Raw genomic sequence first — 24,928 nt, 5'->3', positions numbered from 1 at the left:
CAGAGGATAATCTGAACCGTTTTAAAAGCCATAATGTTAACTTAAGTACATTACAAGTGATCAAAAACCTAGATTGAAAAAGTTGAGGGAAGAGAGATGAGCAGACTTTATCAGTAAATGGTATCTCTTAAGGATTAGACAAGTTACCATTTCCATACTGCCATTGCTTTTACTGGCAGAAAATGTTTCCTTTAAAAAAAAACAAAACTTGCAATCTAATAACATGTTTATATCCTCTCAGTTTAATTGAGCTCTGGCTCCATTAGGCTCATAAGGTTTAGTGCCTAAAATAAAATGGGAGTAAATCAAAGAAGAAATAACAAAATGTTTATTGAACTATCTTATTTCTTGCTCTGCGTTGATTATTACTTTTTGCAAATGGACTGTGGCTGGATCAAAAGTCGTTTTTCAACATGGAGATATGTTCACTGCTTTACTGTTTTATCTACTTGTTTAATTTATACCCCAACTTTCTCCCCAGTGGGGAGCCAAAGTGGCTTATATTGTTCTCCTATACTCTATTTTCTCCTCACAACAACCCTGTGAGGTAGGTTAGGTTGAGTGTGTGTGACTGGCCTAAAGACAGAGTGGGGATTTTTACCTGGATCTCCCAGATGCTACTCCAGCACTGTAATCACTGCACCACACTGGCTCCCTCTCTGATTCCCTCCCCCACTGCAGTCACCCACTTCACTTCCCACATTGTTTACAAAGATCCTCCCCCCCCCAAACATTCTGAGAAGTTCAGTGGACAACAGCAGGAGTGGGTAAATTGGCAAAAATAAACCCATCACCTTTCAGTAGGCAAAAATTATCTATGCTATCTGAAAGCACCCTCTAGATTCAACTCTGTATGTTTTCAGACAATATGAAGGATTTCATCTTATTTCACAACTTCACTTTAAAATGCTTTTTAGTACATTGTGTCCAGAACATTTGCTTTCATTGTCTAGAATCACTGGGATTTTAGCTGGGACAGTAGGTTGTATGAAGACTTATGAGGCAGCTTAACTGTGCACTATGCAGCTCTGAGGAGCAGTTAATTGCTGGCAGAATTGCTGGCAGCATTGCACTGGGTATTTACCAGACAGCTACGCAAGTGGTGGATTTGACGTTGGCTGCGGGAGATGTTTGTATGCTGATATATAAATCCATAACTGATAGTATGATGTTTTAATATTTTAGAGTTGCTATTGTTTCCTCTATATTGTAACTCGCCCTGAGCCCACTTGCAGGGAGGGCAGGACAGAAATCAAATAAATCGAATCAAATCCTTTAGTCAACAAGCAATTAAAATTTGAAATTCACTGACAGAGGATGTAGTTATGGCCACAGGCATAGATGGCTTTAAAGGGAGATTAGGCAGATTCATAGATGACAGATCTAGCAGTGGTTAGTAGTGGTGACTAAAGAACCTCAGAGGCAGCAAATCTCTAAATACCACATGCCCACAAGCAACACAAGGGGCAGGCCTCAACCTCTGTGCCCAGTTGTTGGCCCGCAGACTTCAGAGAGGGGTTACTATAGTTTGATTGAGAGAGAGGTCAGAATACAAGGGATCCTCTCTCTTGTCACTCTGCTGCTATCCCTTTGATGTGTAGACTGATACTCTTAGGGATCTTCCTTCCGTCTGCCTTCTTTTACAGCCCTCTCTCACACCACACTGCCTCTTCCATCTTGGTGAACAAAAGAGCAGGACATGCCATCCTGTATCTCCATCCATCCAGTTAGTTAAGATTAGAGAATCTGTCTCTGCCCTTTCTATCTAGAAATGGAGTTCTACTAATAAACTCCTTTATTGGTTTGAAAAGTTAAAGAATGTTTAGTGTAACTTTTGTTTCTTGCACGCACGCACAATACAGCCTGAGCATGAGAGCTTTGCTGTGCTGTAAGCTCCTATGAACACTCTGCTACTGTATCATAGAATCCAACAGGCACTCCAGCGTAAACCATACTGTGACTACTGTGTGAGACAGGAAGATGGACTAGATAGACCACTGGTCTGATCCAGCAGAGCTCTTATGTTCTTATTAAAATTTTGCTATACAGTTTACAGGATTTTTCCTACACTACCTGCAATTTTCCAACAATTCAGATTTGTATTCTCTATGAAATCTCATTTTGCTTTTTTTAAATTTAAAATTACCACACTATGTCATTATTATGTGTCACATATTTCTTTTAGCATATAAATATTTTACCATCATCTCAAAATCTTAACAAGAAACTTGGGAGGGTACTAATGGTTTCATTAATATCCAAACTATAATCACTACACCCTTTACTGCAACCTAAATCAATATTACTGAAGACAAAGAAAGAAAATACATGTTAACTGAAAAGTGAACTGGTAAACTGCAAAAACTCATCGATTTATACTGTACTGAAACACGAAAACATTTAATGAAAAACAAATATCGACAAAACAGTAACATTTGCAGGCTACAAAACACTTGTAAACCATACTTTGCTACAAATAATTTCAAATGCTAAATAGAATGTACAAGAAAGGGGACCCGCGAAAGTTGCGGGGGCAGGAGCGGGGGAGCTCCACACAGAGCAAGCGGAGGTGGAAGAAGCAGGTAAGCTTCCCCCCCTCCCGTCGGTTCCCCCGTCTCCTGCACACACACCCTCAACTACCACCCCCGGCTTGCCAGCCCCCCTGTCTCTCTCTCTCTTCCCCCCCGTTCTCTCTCTTCCCCCCCTCCCCAGTCTCTCTCTCTCTCTCTCTCTTTTTTGCCCCCTCTCCGAAGTGAGGCCCGCGTGGCTTACAGCCGCCGGGCCTCGGCATTTCTCGCTGCCGCCATCGCCTCCTCCTCCTCAAAGCGAGGCCCGCGGCTTGCAGCCGCCGGGCCTCACCGGGGCTCGCCGGGCCTCCCCGCAGCCGCCGCCTCCTCCTCAAAGCGACCGGTTGCTCGCTCCCCTCCCCCCCTGAACCGAGGCAGTTCGCAGAGCGTTCCCTGCGCATGCGCAGGGGACGCTCTGTGACTTTTGGGGGGATTTAAATATCCCCCTGGTTTTTTTCAGGTTTTAAGATTTCTGTGCACACCTGGGGACCATCCCAAGTGTGAACAAAAATCCCCCTCCCCCCAGGTGCCCCCGATGTGCGGAAATAAGTATCCGCACACCAGGGGGCGACTTGGCTATTAGATATATAGATACTTCTGTGACATAGAAACTTGTGTGAAAATAAATCCATTTCATGTCAGCATCAGTATTTTACAAATGAAAACTAATATCTATTAAAGAATTCACAAGAAATTATTTACAAAAGCTACAGATAGATAGCCATTCAGTATTCCACAGGTGGGGCCATGTGGGTTGTATGTGTTGTTTAAATGTGGGAAAACTTTTTGAGGTCTATGTGTCAAACAAAAAACAGTGCTGAAAATATTTCACCAATCACACAGTTCCAAATATACCCAGTGTCTGCCTGGCCCATGCACACCAATATAAAGCTATAAACTAAGCATATTAATGGTCTATCAATACAAGATCACTGGAATAAATAAAAGGAATATGGGGCATGTGTTGCAACACTGCCTAGCAGATGCAAATGAGCACAAGAATAGTCAGATTCCATTTTAGAAACAGTTTTTCTCTTATTAAAAAACCTTCATAAATCACATATCTTCATTATATTTTGATTTCAAATTTCCGTTTAGACCAGATTGCTTATTCTCAAAATTACAAACCGATAATGAGCACATCTGTTCTACCTGCTGTTTTACATAGTTTATTTCTTCACTATCTACTCACATTTTGGCTTGGATCTGAATCCTTTCTTTTGTTTCCGCAGCACTATCCTTCACTGCAGAGGCAGTGCTCTACCACATGACATGCATCTTCAGTTCTAGATGTTTTCTGCTCATAAAAGATGCTTGTGTGTGTGTGTGTATGTGTGTGTAAACATTCCACACTACTTTTGGTAGAATGTTAGCGCTGCACAGTCATATTTATCAACATGGCTTCTTCCTGTATTTTCTAATAGTACAATAATTGCTAATAAATTCTATACCCAGAATTAAACTTCAATGGTCTTAAAGGTGCCACTGAACTCAAACTTATTTCTCACATATGTTTGATAATTTTTTAATTATCTGAATGCTAATTTGCTGCTATTCACAGGTCTTACCAACTGCTTTAATCAAACCTTAGCTATACTTATTGCTCAGTTACTTGTGCATCTTGACTTTAACTAGCCCTTCCTGGCAACTACCCTCTCCCACCCTCTACAGGTAGAGACCTATATATTAGGCTTGAGGAAATCTGTTTCAATGTACCTGAAGAAGTGTGCATAAACATGAAAGATTATACCCAAAATTAAACTTTGTTGGTCTTAAAGATGCCACTGGACTCAAACTTTGTTCTATGGCTACTCATGTAAATACCACCAAAGTGATGACTGGTGAAGGGATTATGGGGCAGAGAGAAAAACTTACTTGCTACTTCCAGGGATGCATTATGGCTCACAGCTTCACCAAGATAATTCCTTGCTACACAGACATAGACTCCTTCATCAGGCCTACTCTTGCGGCCATGAACTATGCGTAAGAAAAATAAAGATCCACTTGGCAGCAACATCCGATGAGAGCGAGGATCATCTTTGTCAGTTTCAACCCTTTCTCCTCCTTTATACCATTCAATAGTTGGTGTTGGCCTGCCCTCAGCCTTACAGTTCAAAGTTGCTGGTTCACCTTTAGATACAATTAGATCCGAAGGATGTTCAACAATTCGTGGTGGGAAATCCTCTTGGCGAAGACGCGAACCTAAAAAGAAATGATAATAATTTTAACATACATTTTCATTCTTTCTTTGATCTAACAGATACACTCAAGCTTTGAGTTATACAAGCCTAGGCCATTACAACTGTATTTTCAGACGATTCCATGAAGATACATGAAAATGGTAGAAAGGAAAAGACGAATGCATGTATTGTTCAACACAAACACGGCCTCCATCACTGCTGCAATTTCACCAGAACAGAAAGGTCACAGAATTTCATACGCTTCCTTCAAATGAATGCAATTATTTCTTGTTATTCAGAATGTAGCTGTTGAACATTATATTTTTAAAGGGTACAGTTGGCCACTAATATATTGGCTTCACTAAAAAAGATATAAAGATATAAATGTATCTTTATGTTTATTTTTTATTTCAATACAACAGTTTAGTTACTGTTTTGATTATTCTTCAACATGCATTTACCTTCCTAGCAGACTTCTCAAAGTCATTTCAACATAAAAAGAAACTTTTCAAAATCAAACAACAGCCTAGAAATAGCCCACAATCAACATATACCTGCAAATTTCAGCAGCCATTTCTAAACAGATGCTCTCTCAAAGATTCAGGTGGGGTAGCTGTGTTGGTCTGAAGCAGCAGAACAAAGTTTGAGTCCGGTGGCACCTTTAAGACCAACAAAGTTTTATTAAAAATATAAGCTTCTGTGTGCATGTGAAGAAGTGAGCATGCACATGAAAGCTTACACCTTAAATAAAACTTTGGTGGTCTAAAGGTGCCACCAAACTCAAATGTTATCATACATGAAGTTATCCAGCTGTAATGCCAAAGACCTCGTTATGCTTCATAACTGAATTCAGAGAACAGCACCAATCTTTTTTTTGGGGGGGGGGGTAGTTTTGCATTTGTGTGTATGTGCGTGCATGCATATATGTGCCCATGTCTGGAAGTCATGCTGACCTCTGGCATCTCCTACTGGGGCATATAGGATATTCAGAGAAGTGGCTTGATAGACTGCCTCTGGCATCCCAGCCCTGGTATTCTCTGGAGGTCTCCCATCCAAATACTTGCCAGGGCCAGCCCTGCTTAGCTTCCGAGATCTGATGAGATCAGGCTTGCCTGGGCTCTCCAGGTCAGGGCAAACATAGTCCCAATCCTGGTGAAAGTTTTACCAGGAAAGAAGAGTTTATGTTTAGCTGTCAAGCATTGGAATTATATGCTTTTGTGACCTAGTAATGACTCTTCATCTGTGTAGACTGAATGCTGACTCCAGAGTAAAGAGTTAACTCCTCACACAGTCCATTGACATGGAAGTTTCAGTTTAACCATACCAGGTGCACTGCTTTCAATGGCTCTTTAGACTGGAGGATGGTTGGATCCACCCCAATGTCAGGGCAGCCTTCCCAAACAGATTGTAGCAATAATCCAATATTCAGGCAATATTGCATTCCAATAAAACAAAAAAGCATCTAAAACTGATTTCTGGACACTGGGACCACTTTTTACATGATTTTAAAAGAAATCTTTGAGTAATGTTAATTTTACCTGCTACAGAGATGTCACATTTTTTCTGTTTATGCTGCTTGAGTAAAGAAAAAAAACAGTGCATTAACTGTACTGTCCCCAATTTGTTGAACTCCTTTACTAGGATTTCATCCAATGGTGTGTACATGCACACAGAAACATCTCACACTAAATCATATCTTCAGACACTGTATCCAGCCTATGGAAATACTTTAGCATTGATAGTATCGATGAATTCTAAAATTCATTTTTACAGGACGAAAGTCTGTATGTAGAGCTAAATGAGCATGCTAAACCCACACATGTTGTTGCAGAACCACAGTTGTCATAGTACCTAATAGCACTTCTTACACTATGAATCTTGTAGTCTGTTGTAATTGCTGAAATCAGGTTCCACTTACACAGCCGGCAAACTGAAGAACTTGAAGGAAACACATCTTCTAAGTATCTAGAACGGGCATCTTTGCAAAAGCTGTTTAGACAATATTATGACTATGTGGACTCCTCCTATCAAGTTACACTGATTACATGGACTTTATGTCCTATCTACAAAGGAGGAAATATTGTATCTTATGCCTTATTATAGTTACAGTATGCACTAATGTTGTTGTTGTGACACCAGCAACTTTATAATTGTTTAATGTATTGTTTGGCAATTTTTGATGGTGTTTTCTACAAGTGAATTTTGTATATTTGGGACTTCTGTGATGCTAGTCTTTTTCCCTGTGTTTTTTTTATAAAAAACTAGAGGTAGAGCAATACATTTTAAGGGGGCGCCCTGCCATAATGTCAAAAGTGTTTACTATTTTAATGATATCAGACACCCCACTTCTTGTCCAAAGATACCCATCATCAACAAAATGAGGCATTTCACATTACCCTTTTTTAACCCGTTTTGAAGCTGTTTTTGATCCGACATGGAGTAAACCGGTATAGGGCTGCCATTTCACACATGGCTTTCCCCTTCCGGTAAAGAGCTGGATCTGAAGCGGTTTGCCATTTCAGACTGCACCGCTTTTTCCTGCTTTTTCCCCACCATTTTTCGTCCATGCGGGCAATTTCTGGCTTTTTTTTAACGTTCACTTTAGAGTGCTATAGTGCTATAGTGCTATAACACAACACTCCAGGCATTCCAATGGGGTTGATATAATGCTGTTGCGTTATAGAGTTATACCAATAAAGCACTATATCGCTATAAAGCGAACATTAAAAAAAAAAAAGCCAGAGATTGCCCGCGCGGGCGAAACACAGCAGGAAAAAGCGCATTGGAACCGGGAGAGGAAACTGAAGACTCCTTGGAAGGGGTTGACAGGTAAAACACTTCCTAAACGGGACAGTAGTGTTTGTGTGTGAAATTACAAATATATTCCAGTAGGGAACCGGTTCTAAAACGGTTCTGTCTGAAACCGTTTGGGAACCGTTCCTCTTCCAGATCATATCGTCGGTCTGAAATTCCTCCATAATTCAGACCATAACACGTTCTCAAATGCTGCCATGGCAGTTCAGAGTGCTTTTTAAATAAGGTAAGAAGAGTCTTATCTTATCTAAGAAAAGAAGGAAGACCCACCATGAGGAACAAAAGAAGCCACTGCCCTCAGTTTGCAAGACCTGAGTAAGGCTGTTAATGACAGGGCATTTTGGAAGTCATAAGACCGCCATTAGTCAGAAACGACTTGACAGCACACAACACACATGCACAAAAACAAAGTTAGTACCCAGTGGCACCTTTAAGACCAAGAAAGTTTTATTCAAGGTATGAGCTCAAACCTTGAATAAAACTTACTTGGTCTTAAAGGTGCCACTGGACACAAACTTTGTTCTACTGCTTCAGACAAACACGGCTGCCCACTTCGACATATACACAAGATGAGTCTTTCTAAAACTGTATTCAGACAATCCTTCTAGACTTTTTCTCTCTTCACTTCCACATCAATCATCTGTTCTATGGCAGGATATATAGAGACCTCGTACACAGCCACATGTATACAACTTGCTAAGTACAAAGATTTGTGGAATGGGGCACAAATCACGTATTGCCATTATGGAAGAAACAGAGCAAGACATTTCAAAGCCCTCTATAAAACATACACAATGGGCATAATGTGAGCCTATCTAGACTTAGGTGGTGAGTAAAAAACAATCTTAGAATTAGCAATGGAGGTTAATTCATTCTTGTAGCTTATGGATTTCATAGTTCAAATATCCACTTTAGAAGCCAGCTCTAGATGCCCTGAATTTGTGATTGGCTCATAAAGCTCCCAGTGTCATAGAGACAGATCTTCCTGATAAGTTTCTCCTTCCCAAGCCTCCCCACTTACCCTTAAATGGAGGAAGTGAGAGTGGGAAAGGCTTGAAAGTCCTAATCTTTAACTGTAAATACGTACTCCTTGGAGTACTGCGTTTCAGATATGAAGAAAACTGCACTATGACAGACCCCTTCCACTTCCCTCCCTCAAAGACTAGATTTTCCGTCCATTCTTCTGTCCCCTCACTGACTAAGCAGCCCTGGTAACATGTTTTCTTCTCCCCTGAAGAAACTTTGGCTGTTCCACCCTTTGAGTAAGATATATTTTGACTATTTGGCTCAGCCCAGGAATCTGAGGAAAGGACAGGATGGCCCTTCAATTTAAGCCCTTGAAAATGGCACTAGAGACACTTTTACAAGTAAAAAAATAACAAAAAGATTTTATTTAACATCAAAGGGAAAGGTCCCATGAAATCAGGGGTTGAATTTACTGAGGTAAAACTAGTACAAGTCCATACTTTTGTTCTTATATATCCGGTTAACGAGAGGTTCTTAATTTATTCACAGTTACTTAGATCCCAAACACTCTAGTTCACTTTATTTGAGTAATCACTGACTGTTCTGGTGCACAGAAGGCTGGTACCATCTTTCTAGTACCCAAACCTCTTCCCTTGGAACACCAGTACACTTCTTGAGTGGTTCACTGACTTTTAAGGTCTCTACAGGCAGTTTCTAACCACACCAAACCGGATCAGGCCTTTGGAGGGCTCTTATCCAACCCACAAGGAATTGACTTTCTCCTGTTTCTTTCTCCAGTTCTGATGCTGGTGCTGCATTGCAGCTTGCTTTGCCAGACTCTTTCAGTCACACAGGAGAGATAGATAGGCAAGCTTCTGTTCCCTGTACTGGCTGAGGCTCCTTGTCCTCCTCCCAGGGGGAGGAAGGGAACAAGCCAGAACTTGCTTCCTGGTCAGGCTGCCTTAATCACATAGAAGACAAAAGAAAGCCTTTCTTCCCCACCATTGGCTGAGGCTCCTCCCCTTCCTACTGCCTTCCTTTGCTCAGATGCCTCAATCTCATGGGAGAAATACAAAGCAGCACATTTAAGACCAACAAAGTCTTTATTCAAGGTATGAGCTTTTGTAAGCCTTGCTACAGTGTGTGTTTTGTTGGGCTTGTTATGCTAGGGCTCTCCTGGGTGCAACTGGTTCCGCCCCCCCTTTATCACTGTTCAGTTCAGTTTATTCGGTATATCACCAGTCCAATTGCAGACAATACAAAAAGGATACCAATAATATATATAAAATATTTAAATGTAAAACTGTAATCTACGTATGTTAATTACAAAATTATTAAAACTCTAAATTTCTACAATACTCTAACAACTGTTATTCAACTGTTGAGTAAGTATCATAGGGGTTATACAATTCTACTCCCCATCTCCTAAATCTTCTGGATTCTTTCTAAAATTGTACTACATGTGCAGCACATATTTTTTGGGGTTTATCAATGTATTCATGTCCTCATGATCCAGTCTTTCTGAATAGGAAAGCTATGTGAACTATTTTGATGAGGAATGACAACAAGCCAGTGAGGTGGATTAGGCTGAGAGAGTGTGTCCAGACCAAGTTCATCCATCACATTGTAGACTGGGAATTTGTAACCTAGACTTCTCAGACCACTGTACATGGCTCGCTCTCTGTCCTTGCACTGCCTCATAGGAGCTGTAGTTATTTCTCTGGGATAGTTTTGTAGACAAACACATAGCCCTCAGTCTGTGTCAGGATGCCTTCTCATGTTCTTGATCAGCACATAAAGCAATATATGTACAAAAGCTTGCAATGCCTAATCATTTCATGTTTTCTCCTGGCTCCTAGGCTCAGAACACTGACCATGAGATTTCTGTAATGAATAACAATAAATTGAAAGTAGGTTTGCAGCTCGCAGACACACACCTGAACAGCATACTCAAGATTGCTACAGCACAGACATTTTGATGCAATAATTCAGAGCAAGAGGTGTCAGTTATCAGAGACTGTTAAATAAACAAAATATTGTAAGTGTGCTAATCTTTTAAGCATGTTTTATTTATTTATTTAAAAAATCTTTAATTGTGTTTGCGTCCTTTATAAAATTTATATCTCTGCTACCTGGCACTACATTTTATGACACATTTATGTCAGATCCTGCTCTCATAACAAATGAGTTCAACACCCCCAATCTATCCCCTTCCCTTTGGCCTGAATGGGAGTCTTCTCTGCTACCTAAACTTCCTCGCCAAACTTTCCCCCAGTTCTCTGTATATGTTCAAACAGTTCTCAGCTAATGCTAAATTCAGACAGTGTTCAGTCAAGGTAGAAATCTGACTCTGTCAGCACTAAACCCTTTTCCTGTCAAGGCTATTCTCAGACAGTCTAAGTACACCTCTCTTCTCAGTTAAGGCAGGAATGTGACTGACTCTCCTCAGCATCCAGCTCTCTCAAGACTTTTTCTGCTCATCCGATGAGAACCAATCGGATTGCTTGGAACAGCCTGTCACTCAAGGCTCTCTGACTCTGTGAAAAATTAACCCTTCACAGTTCTTTAGTTGTTGGTACAGCACTTCTAAGCCCCTTAAAAAGTGCAGTCCATCATATGCACATTGTAAGAAATCAACACAAAGTGACATTCTTGAACCTCCAGCTAAGAATGAAGCCTGAGAGTAGTCCTAAGCCTTCCTTGCTGTCATTCCCCCCCACACACGTACCATGTAATTTTACTTTAAAAACCTCTAATATATTGTCTCACATATACTACATATTCTTATGTTATGCAATACAAAGAAATAGGTTGGTGATCGGCAGGGGTCATTTCATAGAAAAAGAGGTGCATGAGCTCATTTGCCTAACTCATTTGCATATGCCACACCCCCTGACAAAGGGCAGGCGTGCAAGCATGCCTGGGTTCCCTGCCTGATCAGGCAGGGAACCCAGGCATGTTTAGAATGCCTTTCTCTCCCTTCCCCATCTAGGGAAGGGAAAGAAAGGCATTTAAATCCCCCCCCTTCCCTGAGTTTCTCCGCAAAAGCGGAGAGGCTCAGGGGGAAGGGGGGATATGTCTGTCCGCCTCCCCTCCCCTTCTCCAGTCAGCCCGCCGCAGGAGGCTGGCTGGAGAAGGGGAGGGCAGGGCAAGGAGGCAGACAGGCCTGCATTCCCTGCCCGATTTTCTCCAGGTGTCCTGTGGCTGCGGGGCACCTAGAGAGGATCAGGAAGGAAACCCAGGCATGTGCAGAATGCCTTTCTCTCCCTCCCCCATCTGGGGAAGGGAAAGAAAGGCATTTAAATCTCCCTGTGCAGTGGGGGGCTCTGCAGGGCTTCCCTGGCCCATCCCCCTGCGCAGGCTGGCCAGGAATGGCAGCAAGAAGCACCCCGGACTCCATACTGCCGCTCCACCACACTCCGGCAGGAAATTACCCATGGTGATCAGGATTCTGAAACCTCTTCAGGAGCACAAAAAAACCAATTAATTTTTTCCCCTAACCATAACTCTCTTTGAAATCACTCAGATTCAGAAACAAAAGATGCATTTTCATTTATAAACAAATGGCACCCAAAGCCTTGCAGTAGATATGAAGCTATGAGGCTCTGCTCCACCATCCACCAAGTCTGCTGTGGAATAAAGCATGCACCTTCTGTATTACTACACCAGAAAACCACCAGAAAGGCATGCACGTTCATTTCTCCAGCTGCCCCAGCATCTGGAAATGCCTGGGTGGCCACCAGTGATTTAGCCCCCACCAAACTGGCCCATAGTTGGCAAGTTGAAGCTGCTGAGGAGCATGGGCCCATACGCTCTGAGCTTTCCTGGGGGCCAGAGCCACTTGAAAGGTAGGTAGGGATACAGAGTCCCTGGGTGGGGGCAGGGGATCCCTTGATTTGATGGGCTCCTGCACACCACCAGCCGGCTGGCCAGCGGGGGAATCCCCGCCCCTAAGCCCCACCCCCAACAGCAGCCACCAGCTGCATGCCTGAACTCCAAATGGTGAATTCGTTGTTTGGAGTTCAGGCGTGTGCAGCCCCCTCCCCCCACTTCTTGCAAAAAACCATTTAAAAGGACCCTTTAAATGCTTTGAGTAAAAAGTGGGGGGGGGGTGCACCTGAACTCCAATCAGCAAATTTGCTGGTTGAAGTACAGGCACATGGGGTGCCAGTCCCCAATGTGATGATGTCACTTTTGCATGACATCGTGTTGGGGACATCCCCACCCCTCCAGAAACAGCCCCTTAAAGTTCTCCACTGGGGACTAGGAAGGACCTAGCAACCCTAGAGATAGGCAAGCAGGCTTCAGTGGTAGGCACACATGAAGGAGCTGTGAGGCTGGTAGGTCTTAAGCTGGAAACTACCTACATAGATTCCTAGGATCTTTAATTTTCTTAGATGTTACTGCTTCAAATTTAACACCTTGTACAAAGGTTAGAACTAGGACCGGATACGAAAATCATCACGCACAACAGCATGATGCTAAATTGAGGGGAGAAATTGAGAGAAGAGACCATATTCAGTAGCCTGTTTCTTCAAATAAGGGTGGCATAAAAATATAATAAAATACTAAATACTGGGGAAATCACAAATAAATACTGGTGATAATTTAACAGTTAAACTGCAAAGTTATGCTAAGCAATGTAACATGAAGATTCAAACGACAAATATTATTAACAACTACAATGCATACCTGTATATGCAATATAATCTGGTATGAAATGTGCCATTTTCCCATTTTAAAAAAACTTGCAAAAAATACAGTTTCTATCAGAACCTGTCATGGATCTTCCGATGGTTCTTGTGTTTTTCTGATTGTCTTCTATTCAAACATACAGTACAGCTTTTAAAATCTTACTATATAATAATCACACTTAAAGATCTCTAAAGAGCTCTGGTTTATGTGAGTTATTCAATGCCCTGACACAAAGTACTAAAGCAAAACTTTACGGGTAATTTTGTAGAGACATTTATACATTTAGAAAACAAAATATTTCAAATAGCCTTTTAAAGGATTAGTAACAAATCCCTGAAGGAATGCAGTCGACCTCAGTTATATTTAAAGTCAACTCTTCCAACATTCACTAAGCATTAGTTAACACTAGGTTAATGAGGCAAAAAGAATATAAGGTGCAATACTTTTGCAGGTAAATCAACATGACCACCCCCTAATAGAGTTTGTAATCTAAATGAAGAGTATGACAAAAAGATTCCCAAATTTAATTTGTTGTTGGGGAATACTTGAATGTAAATAGCAGAGTTCTTTGTATTTTCTGTTTCTCTCTAACACATATTTTTTGTGTTTTGAGCTGGTTTATTTTAAAACTAAAATTTCATTTTCATTTAAGGTTATGGATTTCTGTATAAAAGAGGTTGAACAAAATGGTCAGGATTGAGTAGCAAGTACAGCATGAAAAATAATGTTTTAGGCATTCTATTTTATGGAGATATGCTCAAGAATAAATGGAATTTTTCAGTTTTTACAAGTGAGTAATACAGTCAGAAACAATGATTTCAAGACTTTTTTACTGAGATATAAATTTTGCTTTATTGCAAAGAACAAGATCTTGCCAAAAGCATAAAATATTTAAAACATTTTAATGAAAGTCCAATTACTGGGGTAAGTCTTTCCACAAATTATAGTAACTACAACTTTTGGCACAAGAAACTGGTAATATGCAATGGTTCAATTTTAGAATGTGTGTGTGTGTGTATATAAAGAGAGAGAGAGAAAGAACATAGTACAAAGAAAAATGGGGGAAAATATATGGCTAAACAAAAGAACAAAGCTTGTATATAAACAAATGTCACTTCAAACTATGTGCACACAAATATAGTCACCTGGTTAATTCTTTCTCGTTTCATTACATAGGTGTTTCTGTCTTTAGAATTACAGCGGATCACAATCTCATTATTCTTTAAGGATCTTGATGCTTTAATAATAAAGTTAATTTTAACACTTTAATCAACTCTTTTACTTTAATTAACCAATCTCCAATTAGAGGTCTGTAATTAGATAATTCAGCTTCCATGTTCTTGCAAAGACAAGTCTTTGCAGCAAAAATTGAATGTGTTTTATTGAACTATCTACTTCATATTGAAAAGCCACTGTTAATATTCTTGTTACCCTGTCCCCAAAACACTTTTGCCCTGTCACAATGTCTGCTCCCAGTTTCTTAAAAACCAACAAGTATTATTAGTGTTTTTATAAATTTTTGATATTCTAGGTAAAGGTAAAGGTTCCCTTGCTCGAAAGCCAGTCGAATCCGACTCTAGGGTTGCGGTGCTCATCTCCGTTTCAAAGCCGAAGAGCCAGCGCTGTCCGAAGACGTTTCCATGGTCATGTGGCCGGCATGACTAAACACCAAGGCACACGGAACGCTGTTACCTAACCGGTGACAAATGCCACTGATGCAAGATTTCAAGACAATTTGCAAAGACTAAACAAAAAATGGTCCTTACTCTAAGAAGGTCCAAAGAATTTAAAAAAATAAATAAACAGGAAATTAGATGCCCTTTGATTTTTTAAAAACATAACATAAGAAAATAAGAGAACATAGGAGAAGTCAATGTTGGATCAGGCCAATGGCCCATCCAGTCCAAAACTCTGTCACACAGTGTCCAAAAATACCAGGTGAAATGTTCCTGCTATATGAAGATGCAACCGCAAGCTCAAATCATTAGTGCCAGAATTCCACCTGATCAAGTTTCTTTTAAGCATATAATATACAACTATATTACTCTTTTTGTTTTTAAGAAATCACTTATTTCAAAAGGCACTTTGCTTAAGCAGCCTGCTATGGATACAAAGTGTAGGACCCTTCCTTTAAACACAACATATGCAGCCTTAGGGCCAAATGAGACAATATGGACATATCCCTCCACTGTTTTTCTAACCCAAAACAGTGCTGGGATGTACAATCAAATTACAACCTTGTCACCTTTCTGCGTGAGAAAAATGGCAGGACTCCTCCCTCTCCACACCACAGTGGTTACAACCAAAGTTGGGCCCTGCCACACAGTTAAAAGAAGTTTCCTGGTGGGAAAACAGTGCTTAAGAATGGTGGGGTAACCCCAGGGACACCTGTATTGTTTTTTGCACTAGAAAGAAGCTCCACTGTTACTGGCATGAAACTTTGGATCCAACCCTATAAATTGAAATACAGAAGGAAAAGTGAAATGTTGCTCAACTCCCATTTCTAGATAATTTTGTTTGTTTTAATTGCACTATGCATCTATACTTTTGTTGCCATGAACTTGCTGAACCTGTAGTATTCTGAAATACAGAATGGTTATCTATATTATGTGGCTCTTTAACACTGTGGAAAGTTAATATGTATTATCTGTACCCTGACCATTTGTTATTATTTGTACTCCCTCTCCTCCCCTTAAGCCACTGATTAAAATTAATAACCTCTCCAAGAATATCAGGATACCTGGGTTGCTGTGGCACAAGAGTTTGTGCTCAATCTGTCACATCCACCAACATATGCCAAGCAATGCACAAAGAGAAATGGGATGATGTATTGAGAGCCTCTGGCCAACTTCAAGTAAAGTTATTCCAAAGTAGACCACAACCCATCTTGGCAAATTATTTAGCTAGCCTATTATACTGCAAAGCAACCAATGGCAGTCATGTATGTGACAAAGTAGAATAGAGTAAGTTTATTGTATATGTCCATAGGCCTTTACAATCCATTTGCGATAAAATCAGAAATGTACGAACACAATGTAAAACGTGCAACATGTAACAAAGTAGTCCAGACAATTTTATCTTGGATAGAATTCATCATGCCTAAAAGTATACTAGCAGTTTTTAGTCCCCATGTACAATATTTATTACTAGTAATAAGGCCCCTTGCGGCAAGAAATGCAATGAACTCTAGGAAGAGGGCCTGGGAGAGTGTGCTGGCCTGCAGCAGGTGGTGGCTGGAGACCTCCTGGGAATAACAAATGATCCCCAGGGTACAGAGATCAAGTTCCCCTGGAGAAAATGGCTGCTTTGGAAGGTGAACTGTATGGCATCATACCCTACTGAAGCCCCTCCCCTCCCCAAATCCCACACCCCCTCAAGTTCCACCCCCCAAATCTCAAAGGTATAAATCCTTGGCGGACAAACTCAGAGCTTTGAGCATCAGATATAGATGGGAGATTCCACAAGGTTTATCCTTTACGTATCAAGGTGGGAGGATTCAGATCAGATCGATGATGGACTTTTATAAATTTAAGGCGGACAATGCGGACGTCTTTGGAGAACTTTAAAATAAAACGCATAATGGAGTACAAATTGTTGTCATGGAATGTTAACGGATTAAATTCACCAAACAAGAGGAAAAGAATCAATCATTGGATACAGAAACAGAAATGCAACGTGATATGCTTGCAAGAAACACATATTAGAAAACAGGATATAAAATATTTAAAGAATGCTTTATTTGGAATTGAATTTTGTTCTGCGGCCTCAAACAAGAAAAAAGGAGTTGTGACATATGTGAAGAAGGAGTTACAACCTACAGAAATTTTTAAGGACATAGATGGCAGATACGTGGGTGTGGAATTAATGATTCAGCAGAAAAAAACATTGTTGATCAACGTGTACGCACCCAATGGAGCAAAGGAAAAAATTTTTAAGGATATAACTGACCAATTACAACAATTGACTTATGAGCAAGTTATTATGGCCGGAGACTTTAATGGGACAATAGATCGTGTAGACAGAAAACCACAAAAGGACAACGAATTCAGCGGAAAACTGCCAAAGAATTTTTTTGAATTAGTTAAGCAAGAAAAATTAGAAGATGTTTGGAGGAAATGGAACCCGATGCAGAAAGACTTTACTTTTTATTCCAATAGACATTGCTCTTTTTCCAGAATTGATATGATTTGGATGTCTGAAGAATTATCAATGAAAACACATAAGACTGAAATTTTGCCAAGATGTAATTCAGATCACAATCCGGTGGTATGGAGTTCCACAGAAAGGAAAAAACCCTTTCTGTGGAGGATTAATGAAGACTTGTTGGATAAGAAAACAGTAATTGAGATGTTAAAGGAAGAAACGAAACAATTCTTTCAACAAAATTTAAATAAAGAAACACCGATACAGATTGTATGGGATGCTTATAAAGCGGTGATGAGAGGAATTCTCATCTCGCAAAACGTGAAGCAAAAAAAGGAAAAACTTCAAAAACAAACAGAAGTGTTAGAAAAAATTGCTCAGAAAGAAAAGGAATTAAAAAAGAAGCCTGGAAAAAAGCAAATTATTAAAGAATTAAAGTTGCTGAAGGAACAACTGAATGAGACTTGGAATCAGGAAATGTATTGGAATTTAAAGAAGTTACAACAGAAATCTTTTGAAGGGGCGAACAAACCGGGAAAATACTTAGCTTGGCAACTTAAGGCTAGAAGAGAGAGAAGAATGATAACCAAAATAATAGAAGATGGAAAAGAGTTCGTTGATCCTAATGGAATAAAGAGATGTTTCTTCAAGTATTATGCTAAACTATTCCAAACAACTAGAGTTGATCTTGAGAAGATTAAAACATATTTAAAGGAGATTCCACTACCAAAAATAAGTAAGGAATACAAAGATTTATTAAATGGTCCAATTCAAAAAGAAGAAGTGATGAAGGCAATAGAAGAGACAAAGTTGGGGAAGGCGCCTGGGCCGGACGGATTTACAGCGAAATTCTACAAAAAGATGAAAGAAGAAATTTCCCCGGTCCTGGAAGCTTTAACCAACGAAATAAGAGAAAACAAAAAGGTGCCGGACTCATGGAAAGAAGCAATTATTTCTTTGATTCCAAAGGAAGGACAAGATTCAACAAATGTAAAGAACTACAGGCCAATATCTCTTTTGAACAACGATTATAAAATCTTTGCAAAAATTATTGCAGAAAGGGTGAAAAACTATTTACAAACGGTAATTTCTGAAGATCAAGCGGGCTTTTTACCCAAAAGGCAGATTAGAGACAATGTAAGAATAGTAATGGACGCAATTGAATATTATGAAAAGCACCCAGAAAAAGAAGTAGCTTTTCTGTTTGTTGATGCAGAAAAAGCTTTTGACAATCTTAATTGGAATTTTATGCACCAGATGATGGAAAAGATTGAAGCGGGACAACATTTTAGAAATTGTATTGAAGCTATCTATTCTGAACAAAGAGCTAAAATAAATGTGAATAAAGAACTGACAGATAACTTCAAAGTACAGAAAGGAACAAGGCAAGGTTGTCCGTTATCACCGTTATTATTTATCTGGGTATTGGAAATACTTTTACAAAAAATACAGTACGATCAAGAAATAAAGGGCTTGACACATAAAGGACACCAATACAAATATCGAGCATTTGCAGACGATGTAATGTTTATGGTGGAAAACCCAACAGAAAAATTGACATTGCTTTTTCAAAAAATAAAGGAGTTTGGAGAATTGGCCGGCTTTTACGTAAATAAGAATAAAACAAAACTTATATGTAAAAACATGATCAAACAAAAACAAGTGGAACTACAAGAACTGGTACAATGTGAAGTAGTTAAAAAAACAAAATACCTTGGAATTGAATTAACGGCAAAAAATATAGACCTATATAAGAATAATTATGAGAAATTATGGACTAAGCTGACTCAAGATTTTAAGAAATGGGATAAAATGAACTTATCACTGATGGGAAGAATATCAGTTATAAAAATGAATGTCCTACCACGTTTGATGTTCCTGTTCCAAACAATACCAATTCTGCATAAAACGGATTTGTTGGCCAAGTGGCAACAAGAGTTGTCAAAATTTGTTTGGGCAGGCAAGAAACCAAGGATCAAAATGAAAATACTTTGTGATGCCAAAGAAAGAGGAGGTCTACAAATGCCAAATCTTAGACTATATTATGAAGCGGTTTGTCTAACATGGATGGATCAATGGGTGAAGCTTGAAAATGACAGATTGTTGGGGTTGGAAGGGCATGATTGTAGATTTGGCTGGCATGCATATTTATGGTATGACAAGATAAAAATGGACAGTTTTTTTAAACTTCACTTGGTGAGAAAAGCTTTGTATATGGTATGGACAAGATATAAGAAGTACCAGAGTGACTTAAGACCATTGTGGATTGTACCAGTAGAAGTGTTGATATCTTACTCAAGACAGCGAGGTAGAGACTGGTTGCCATATAGAGATTTAATTAAAAAAGAGGGAACAGAGTGGGTAATGAAAAAGCAGAATGAAATTGAATATGAATATGAGTGGTTGAAATATATGCAGATTTATGATCTTTTTAGATCTGACAAAAAAAACTATGGTTTTAGAGAGGAAAAAAATGAAATTGAAAAGGTATGGGAGAGTGGAGGAGGAAAAAATATTTCTAAAATGTATAAGGTGTTGTTAAAATGGTATACTGAAGATGAAACTGTTAAAGAACAAATGTTAAAATGGGCTATTAATATGAATAAGGAAGTAGATATGGAAACTTGGGAATATTTGTGGAAAAACTCTATTAAGATCTCGACATGTACTAATGTTAAAGAAAGATATTTCTGGACCCAGGCCCCCCCCCCCCCAGGGAACAGGGAAGGCGAAGTCTCATCAGAGTGTGGAATCGCTCGCGCTTGCGCCCGGGAGAGCACGGCCCCCCCCAGATGGGAGGGGGAAAAAACAGAGTCCATGATGATCTCACGCTGACTGTCATGTTGTGGGAGGCGTGAAAGCGCGTCAGCCAGGGAATTAGCCGCCCCCGGGAAATGACGAAGTGTGAATCGAAACTTAGCAAAGAAGTCCGCCCAACGAAGTTGCTTAGCGTTGAGAGAACGGGGGGATTTCAGCATCTCCAAATTCTTATGATCAGTCCAGACCTCAAACGGCAGTTGCGCCCCCTCTAGCCACTGCCTCCAAGTGGAGAGAGCCAGCCGGATCGCTGACGCTTCCTTTATTATGCTTGACCTAACTGTGTATCCCCAGTTCTAACAATATGTTGGATCCCCAAGCATCGAGAATAAATCCACGTTTTCAAGAAAAGCAAAATTTATTTCAAAGCGTTGAAGACATACTCAAACACGTTCTTTGTTAGAACTGGGGATACACAGTTAGGTCAAGCATAATAAAGGAACTTCAAACAGATACAGATCCAATGAATAGCTTTCCCGCTGGCGGGCTAATGAAACGGTTGCGCGCCCAGTACGTGGGAACCAGGCAGAACATCAGACAAAACACAGGTGCAGTACTCATGGGAAAATCAATAGGCAAGCATTACAGCATCTTCTCCCCCACACAACCTCCAGCAGTTATCTTAAGCATTCCAAAGCAAGAGCAGGATGATAGAAACCAAGCCGGGTGTAACAGGGAAAGGATATGTACACAGAGGTCACAGAAAACAGAATGGCAGCTTGCTGACAGGCAGTCATGTATGTGACAAAGTAGAATAGAGTAAGTTTATTGTATATGTCCATAGGCCTTTACAATCCATTTGCGATAAAATCAGAAATGTACGAACACAATGTAAAACGTGCAACATGTAACAAAGTAGTCCAGACAATTTTATCTTGGATAGAATTCATCATGCCTAAAAGTATACTAGCAGTTTTTAGTCCCCATGTACAATATTTATTACTAGTAATAAGGCCCCTTGCGGCAAGAAATGCAATGAACTCTAGGAAGAGGGCCTGGGAGAGTGTGCTGGCCTGCAGCAGGTGGTGGCTGGAGACCTCCTGGGAATAACAAATGATCCCCAGGGTACAGAGATCAAGTTCCCCTGGAGAAAATGGCTGCTTTGGAAGGTGAACTGTATGGCATCATACCCTACTGAAGCCCCTCCCCTCCCCAAATCCCACACCCCCTCAAGTTCCACCCCCCAAATCTCCACGTATTTCCCGTATTTCCCAACCTGGAGCTGGCAACCCTAACAGCAACAGAGATCGAAGCACGCCAAACTGGAACAGGTGGAGGGGGTGTTCATGGGGGCAGGTTGTGGCCAATGCTCCCTCTAAGCTTTGGAGTCTTGTGAGCAGAAATTCTACTTTGTGAACTACTAATATTAAAGCTGTGAGTGAGCAATTTGGCTACTGCATAGTTTGCTCTGGAGCCATCCTTCCCGAGCTCAGACCAAAATGTATGAGGCGGAGGCTAAAAAACTGTGAGCTTGCTCACAGTAACTCAGCTTAGAGGGAACACTGGTTGTGGCCTACATGAATCTCTACCTTATTAGCATTTTAGTGAGAGCTCAGAGGTTTAAGTGGCACTTGCAGAGTTGAGAAGAAAAGAGAAGCACTGAAATCAGGAAATATAGATGCCCACTGTAAAATGCTTTTCCCCTCCATGGCACTGCAATGACAACATGCTTTATGTTCAAGATGTGCTGACTGCAGAAGCGCATTATGCACTTGGACGGTGTTTTTTGGTGCTTAAAGGTAAAGGTAAAGGTTTTCCTTGCTCGAAAGCCAGTCGAGTCTGACTCTAGGGTTGCGGTGCTCATCTCCGTTTCAAAGCCGAAGAGCCAGCGCTGTCCGAAGACGTTTCCGTGGTCATGTGGCCCGGCATGACTAAACACCGAGGTGCACGGAACGCTGTTACCTTCCGACCGAAGTGGTACCTATTTATCTACTTGTAATTTCTTGCTTTCGAACTGCTAGGTTGGCAGGAGCTGGAACTAGAGACGGGAGCTCACCCCATCATACGGCACCCGGGTCTCAAACTGCTGAACTACCGACCTTCCACAGCCTGCAGTTCAGCGTCTCAATCACTTGAGCCACCGCAGCTCCTTTTAGTGCTTAGTTAGGAACAAAAAACAGCTCCCAGCACCCACTTCAGAAAATGGCAGGATGGGCCGTTCCTTCATTAATGCAGAGTCACAGGGCTTGCATAAGTGACTTGGTAAAGCAGACAGGAGTTGGCAAAAGCAGTCCCTGAAGTCCTTGAGTGATTTACTCTGGAGTAGTCTGCTCATCATCCACAATTTTACTGCAGTGTAAGTGAAAGCAATAGCCCCAACGTTTCCGCTTCAATTAGGCATTTGTGGTACACCGTGGCACATTCGTAAACTGTTCTGCTCACAAGGAAATTATGTCTGTGTCTCCCATACTGGAACTGCTGAAAAGCCTCTTGAAATCCCATCTGCATTTCCTTCTGCACCAGCACTGCTAGCTAAATGTCCAAAGAACTGCTGAAAAGCCTCTTGAAATCCCATCTGCATTTCCTTCTAACACCAGAATTGGTAGCTAAATGTCCAAAGCCTTAAAATATTCGGAGTCTGGAAGTCTATTTTTGCCTTCACCTATGACACTGTAGTGGGACAGGGCGACTAAGGGCACATTTGAGGGTGGTGGCCATTCACCGAAGGCCACCCGAGAAGGACTGCCTGCAAGTAAGACGCCCGGCAGGGAATCTCACGTCCCTCGCTGCCTGCCTGCCTGCCCGACTCCCTCTCCTCCTGCAGGGGCTGCTTTGGAGCTGATGGGGAGGGACCGGCCCGCGGCCACCTCCAGCACCACCCACCCCCACCGACAGCGACATTGAGAGCCCGACCGAGGGTGCCATTGCCGCGGCCACCTGCTTGCCTGGGGGAGATGGCTGGGAAGAGTACCGGACCCCCTCCCCTCCACACCGCATCCTCGTCCTGCCGGGCTCCTCCCCTCAGTCGTGTCCTGCTTGCTTGGGTAGACCTGAGACAGCATTGCTCCCAGGGATCCAGGAGAGAATCGGAGCTGGGGGGTGCGAGGGGGAAGACTCTCCACCTGCTTCTATGTTTCCCTGACTCAGCCAGGTGCCTGTTACCATGGAAACCAAGTGGGGCCACAGGACCATCGGGCTGCGTCACCAGCAGGGTCGGCGGAAGGGCATCCAGGCTCGGGAGAAGCCCCGCACCTCCGCCGCATTGCTATCGACTCAGCCCTTCCCTTCCCCCACCCCTCCAAGCCACCTGGCTGCTACCTTTGATGCCAGCCATGATGCCTGCCTCCCTCCTGGCTGCCCGCCGGCCCTCCCTCCCTCCCCTCAGATTCCTCCTGCTGCTGCTGCTGTGGCTGGGCTGAGAGGAGGTGGCAAGTGTGCCAGCAGAGAGGAGCACACACCGAGGTAGGCCGCGGCACTCTGGCTTCGTCTCCCTTGTCCCCCTCCCTCCAGGCAGGGCCCGGCTCTCCGCTGGCCTCGGTTGATCGCCCACCCACAGGAGGGAGGCGCGAGCAGGCCATGGCTGGAGCCTGCTGAGGAAGAAGGCGGCGGCGCAGCACAGCCCAGGGCTGGAAGGAGCCACCAGGCCATGGCAAGGTCAGGTGGGCCCATTCTCCTGCCTCCCCGCCACCATTGGGCTATTAGGCAGTAAATACGTGCACATCTCGCCGCCTCCCACAGTGGCAGGATTGGCCTCAGCCCGAAGTGTCCACTGAAATGTCCATCCCGTCTGGCAGCTCTCTTCAGACTGAGGGCAAAAAGGTGCCCGGTGTCTCTGTGGGCGGGACTGAGGCAACACAGCGACTGGACACAGATGCTGGCGAGTGGCAGTTCAGGCAGCCAATTGATTTTGGCGCGCATAGAACATTGCCATAAGAAAATGCTTTTATGTATAAGGACAGATTAGCTCAACTCCTCTAAAAAAGCAAGCAATCGTCTTTACTGCATTAAAGAAACAATCAGGCTAAAACAAGATGTGTTCTTAGGAAGAACAGCACATCATTGCCTAAATGTTAAGATACATTACACTATATATTTAGGTTGTTTCCCAGTGCACATAAACAAATACAAGAAGGCAACACCCCACAGCCTAATACAAATCTTCCTGGACTGGCTGAATGCATTCACTGGGATTAATTAGATGGACCTCTATGGCCTTGAGGCTCACTAGCACCCTCTATAATTGCTAGGAATTAAACACAAGACTAGAAGCTTAAAGTGGTAACTAGATTAGCAACAACTCTCCCATCTATTACGAGGAAAATTATTTTAGTTTTGACACTTATGTAATATAACATTTCCTAAGTAGGAAGTTTTTCATGGGGCACAATAAATTCTAGGAACTATACCAGTCGATGCAAAGGAAAAATGACTCCTGTTGATTAGGAAAGTATCAAGCATGTAATGTTAAATTATTGCCTATGAACAGAAAGGGGGGACAATATATGTAATTTCCAAATTATTATTCCTATGCTGTTCCCATTTTGGAATTCAGCTGTTAGATATCAGTAATATATATGCTTTGCTCACAGCCCCAATTGTACACACTTTCCACAGTACATATGTGTTGTGGTTTTTTTCTTTACGGAGTTGTAGAACAATAAAGACTAAAACCTTAAGTGTGGAATAAACCGTACATGTGTCAAAGAGCCGCACAACTCTTCTGTTGTTTTTGCTGCCATTTACTAACTACTCCATCAAACGTTTTCCTCTAACTCTGTAACTTTTAACCTAACCATTAAAACAAAT

General features: G+C 41.6%; 1 protein-coding gene across 1 annotated transcript in view; it reads right to left on the bottom strand.

Moving 5' to 3' along the window:
- Positions 1-24,928, bottom strand: part of ROBO1 (roundabout guidance receptor 1) — a 433,180-nt gene that overhangs the window by 338,640 nt on the left and 69,612 nt on the right. Inside the window, exon 2 of the mRNA XM_015419360.1 lies at positions 4,443-4,769. Coding sequence (XP_015274846.1) covers positions 4,443-4,769 — 327 coding nt within the window. The remainder of the gene's footprint in view (positions 1-4,442; positions 4,770-24,928) is intronic.

Source organism: Gekko japonicus, unplaced genomic scaffold, assembly GCF_001447785.1.
Source record: "Gekko japonicus isolate JY-2015 unplaced genomic scaffold, Gekko_japonicus_V1.1 scaffold343, whole genome shotgun sequence".
Lineage (NCBI taxonomy): Eukaryota > Metazoa > Chordata > Lepidosauria > Squamata > Gekkonidae > Gekko > Gekko japonicus.
The sequence above is the reverse complement of the archived record's forward strand: the minus strand, read 5'-3'. Positions and strand labels throughout refer to the sequence as shown.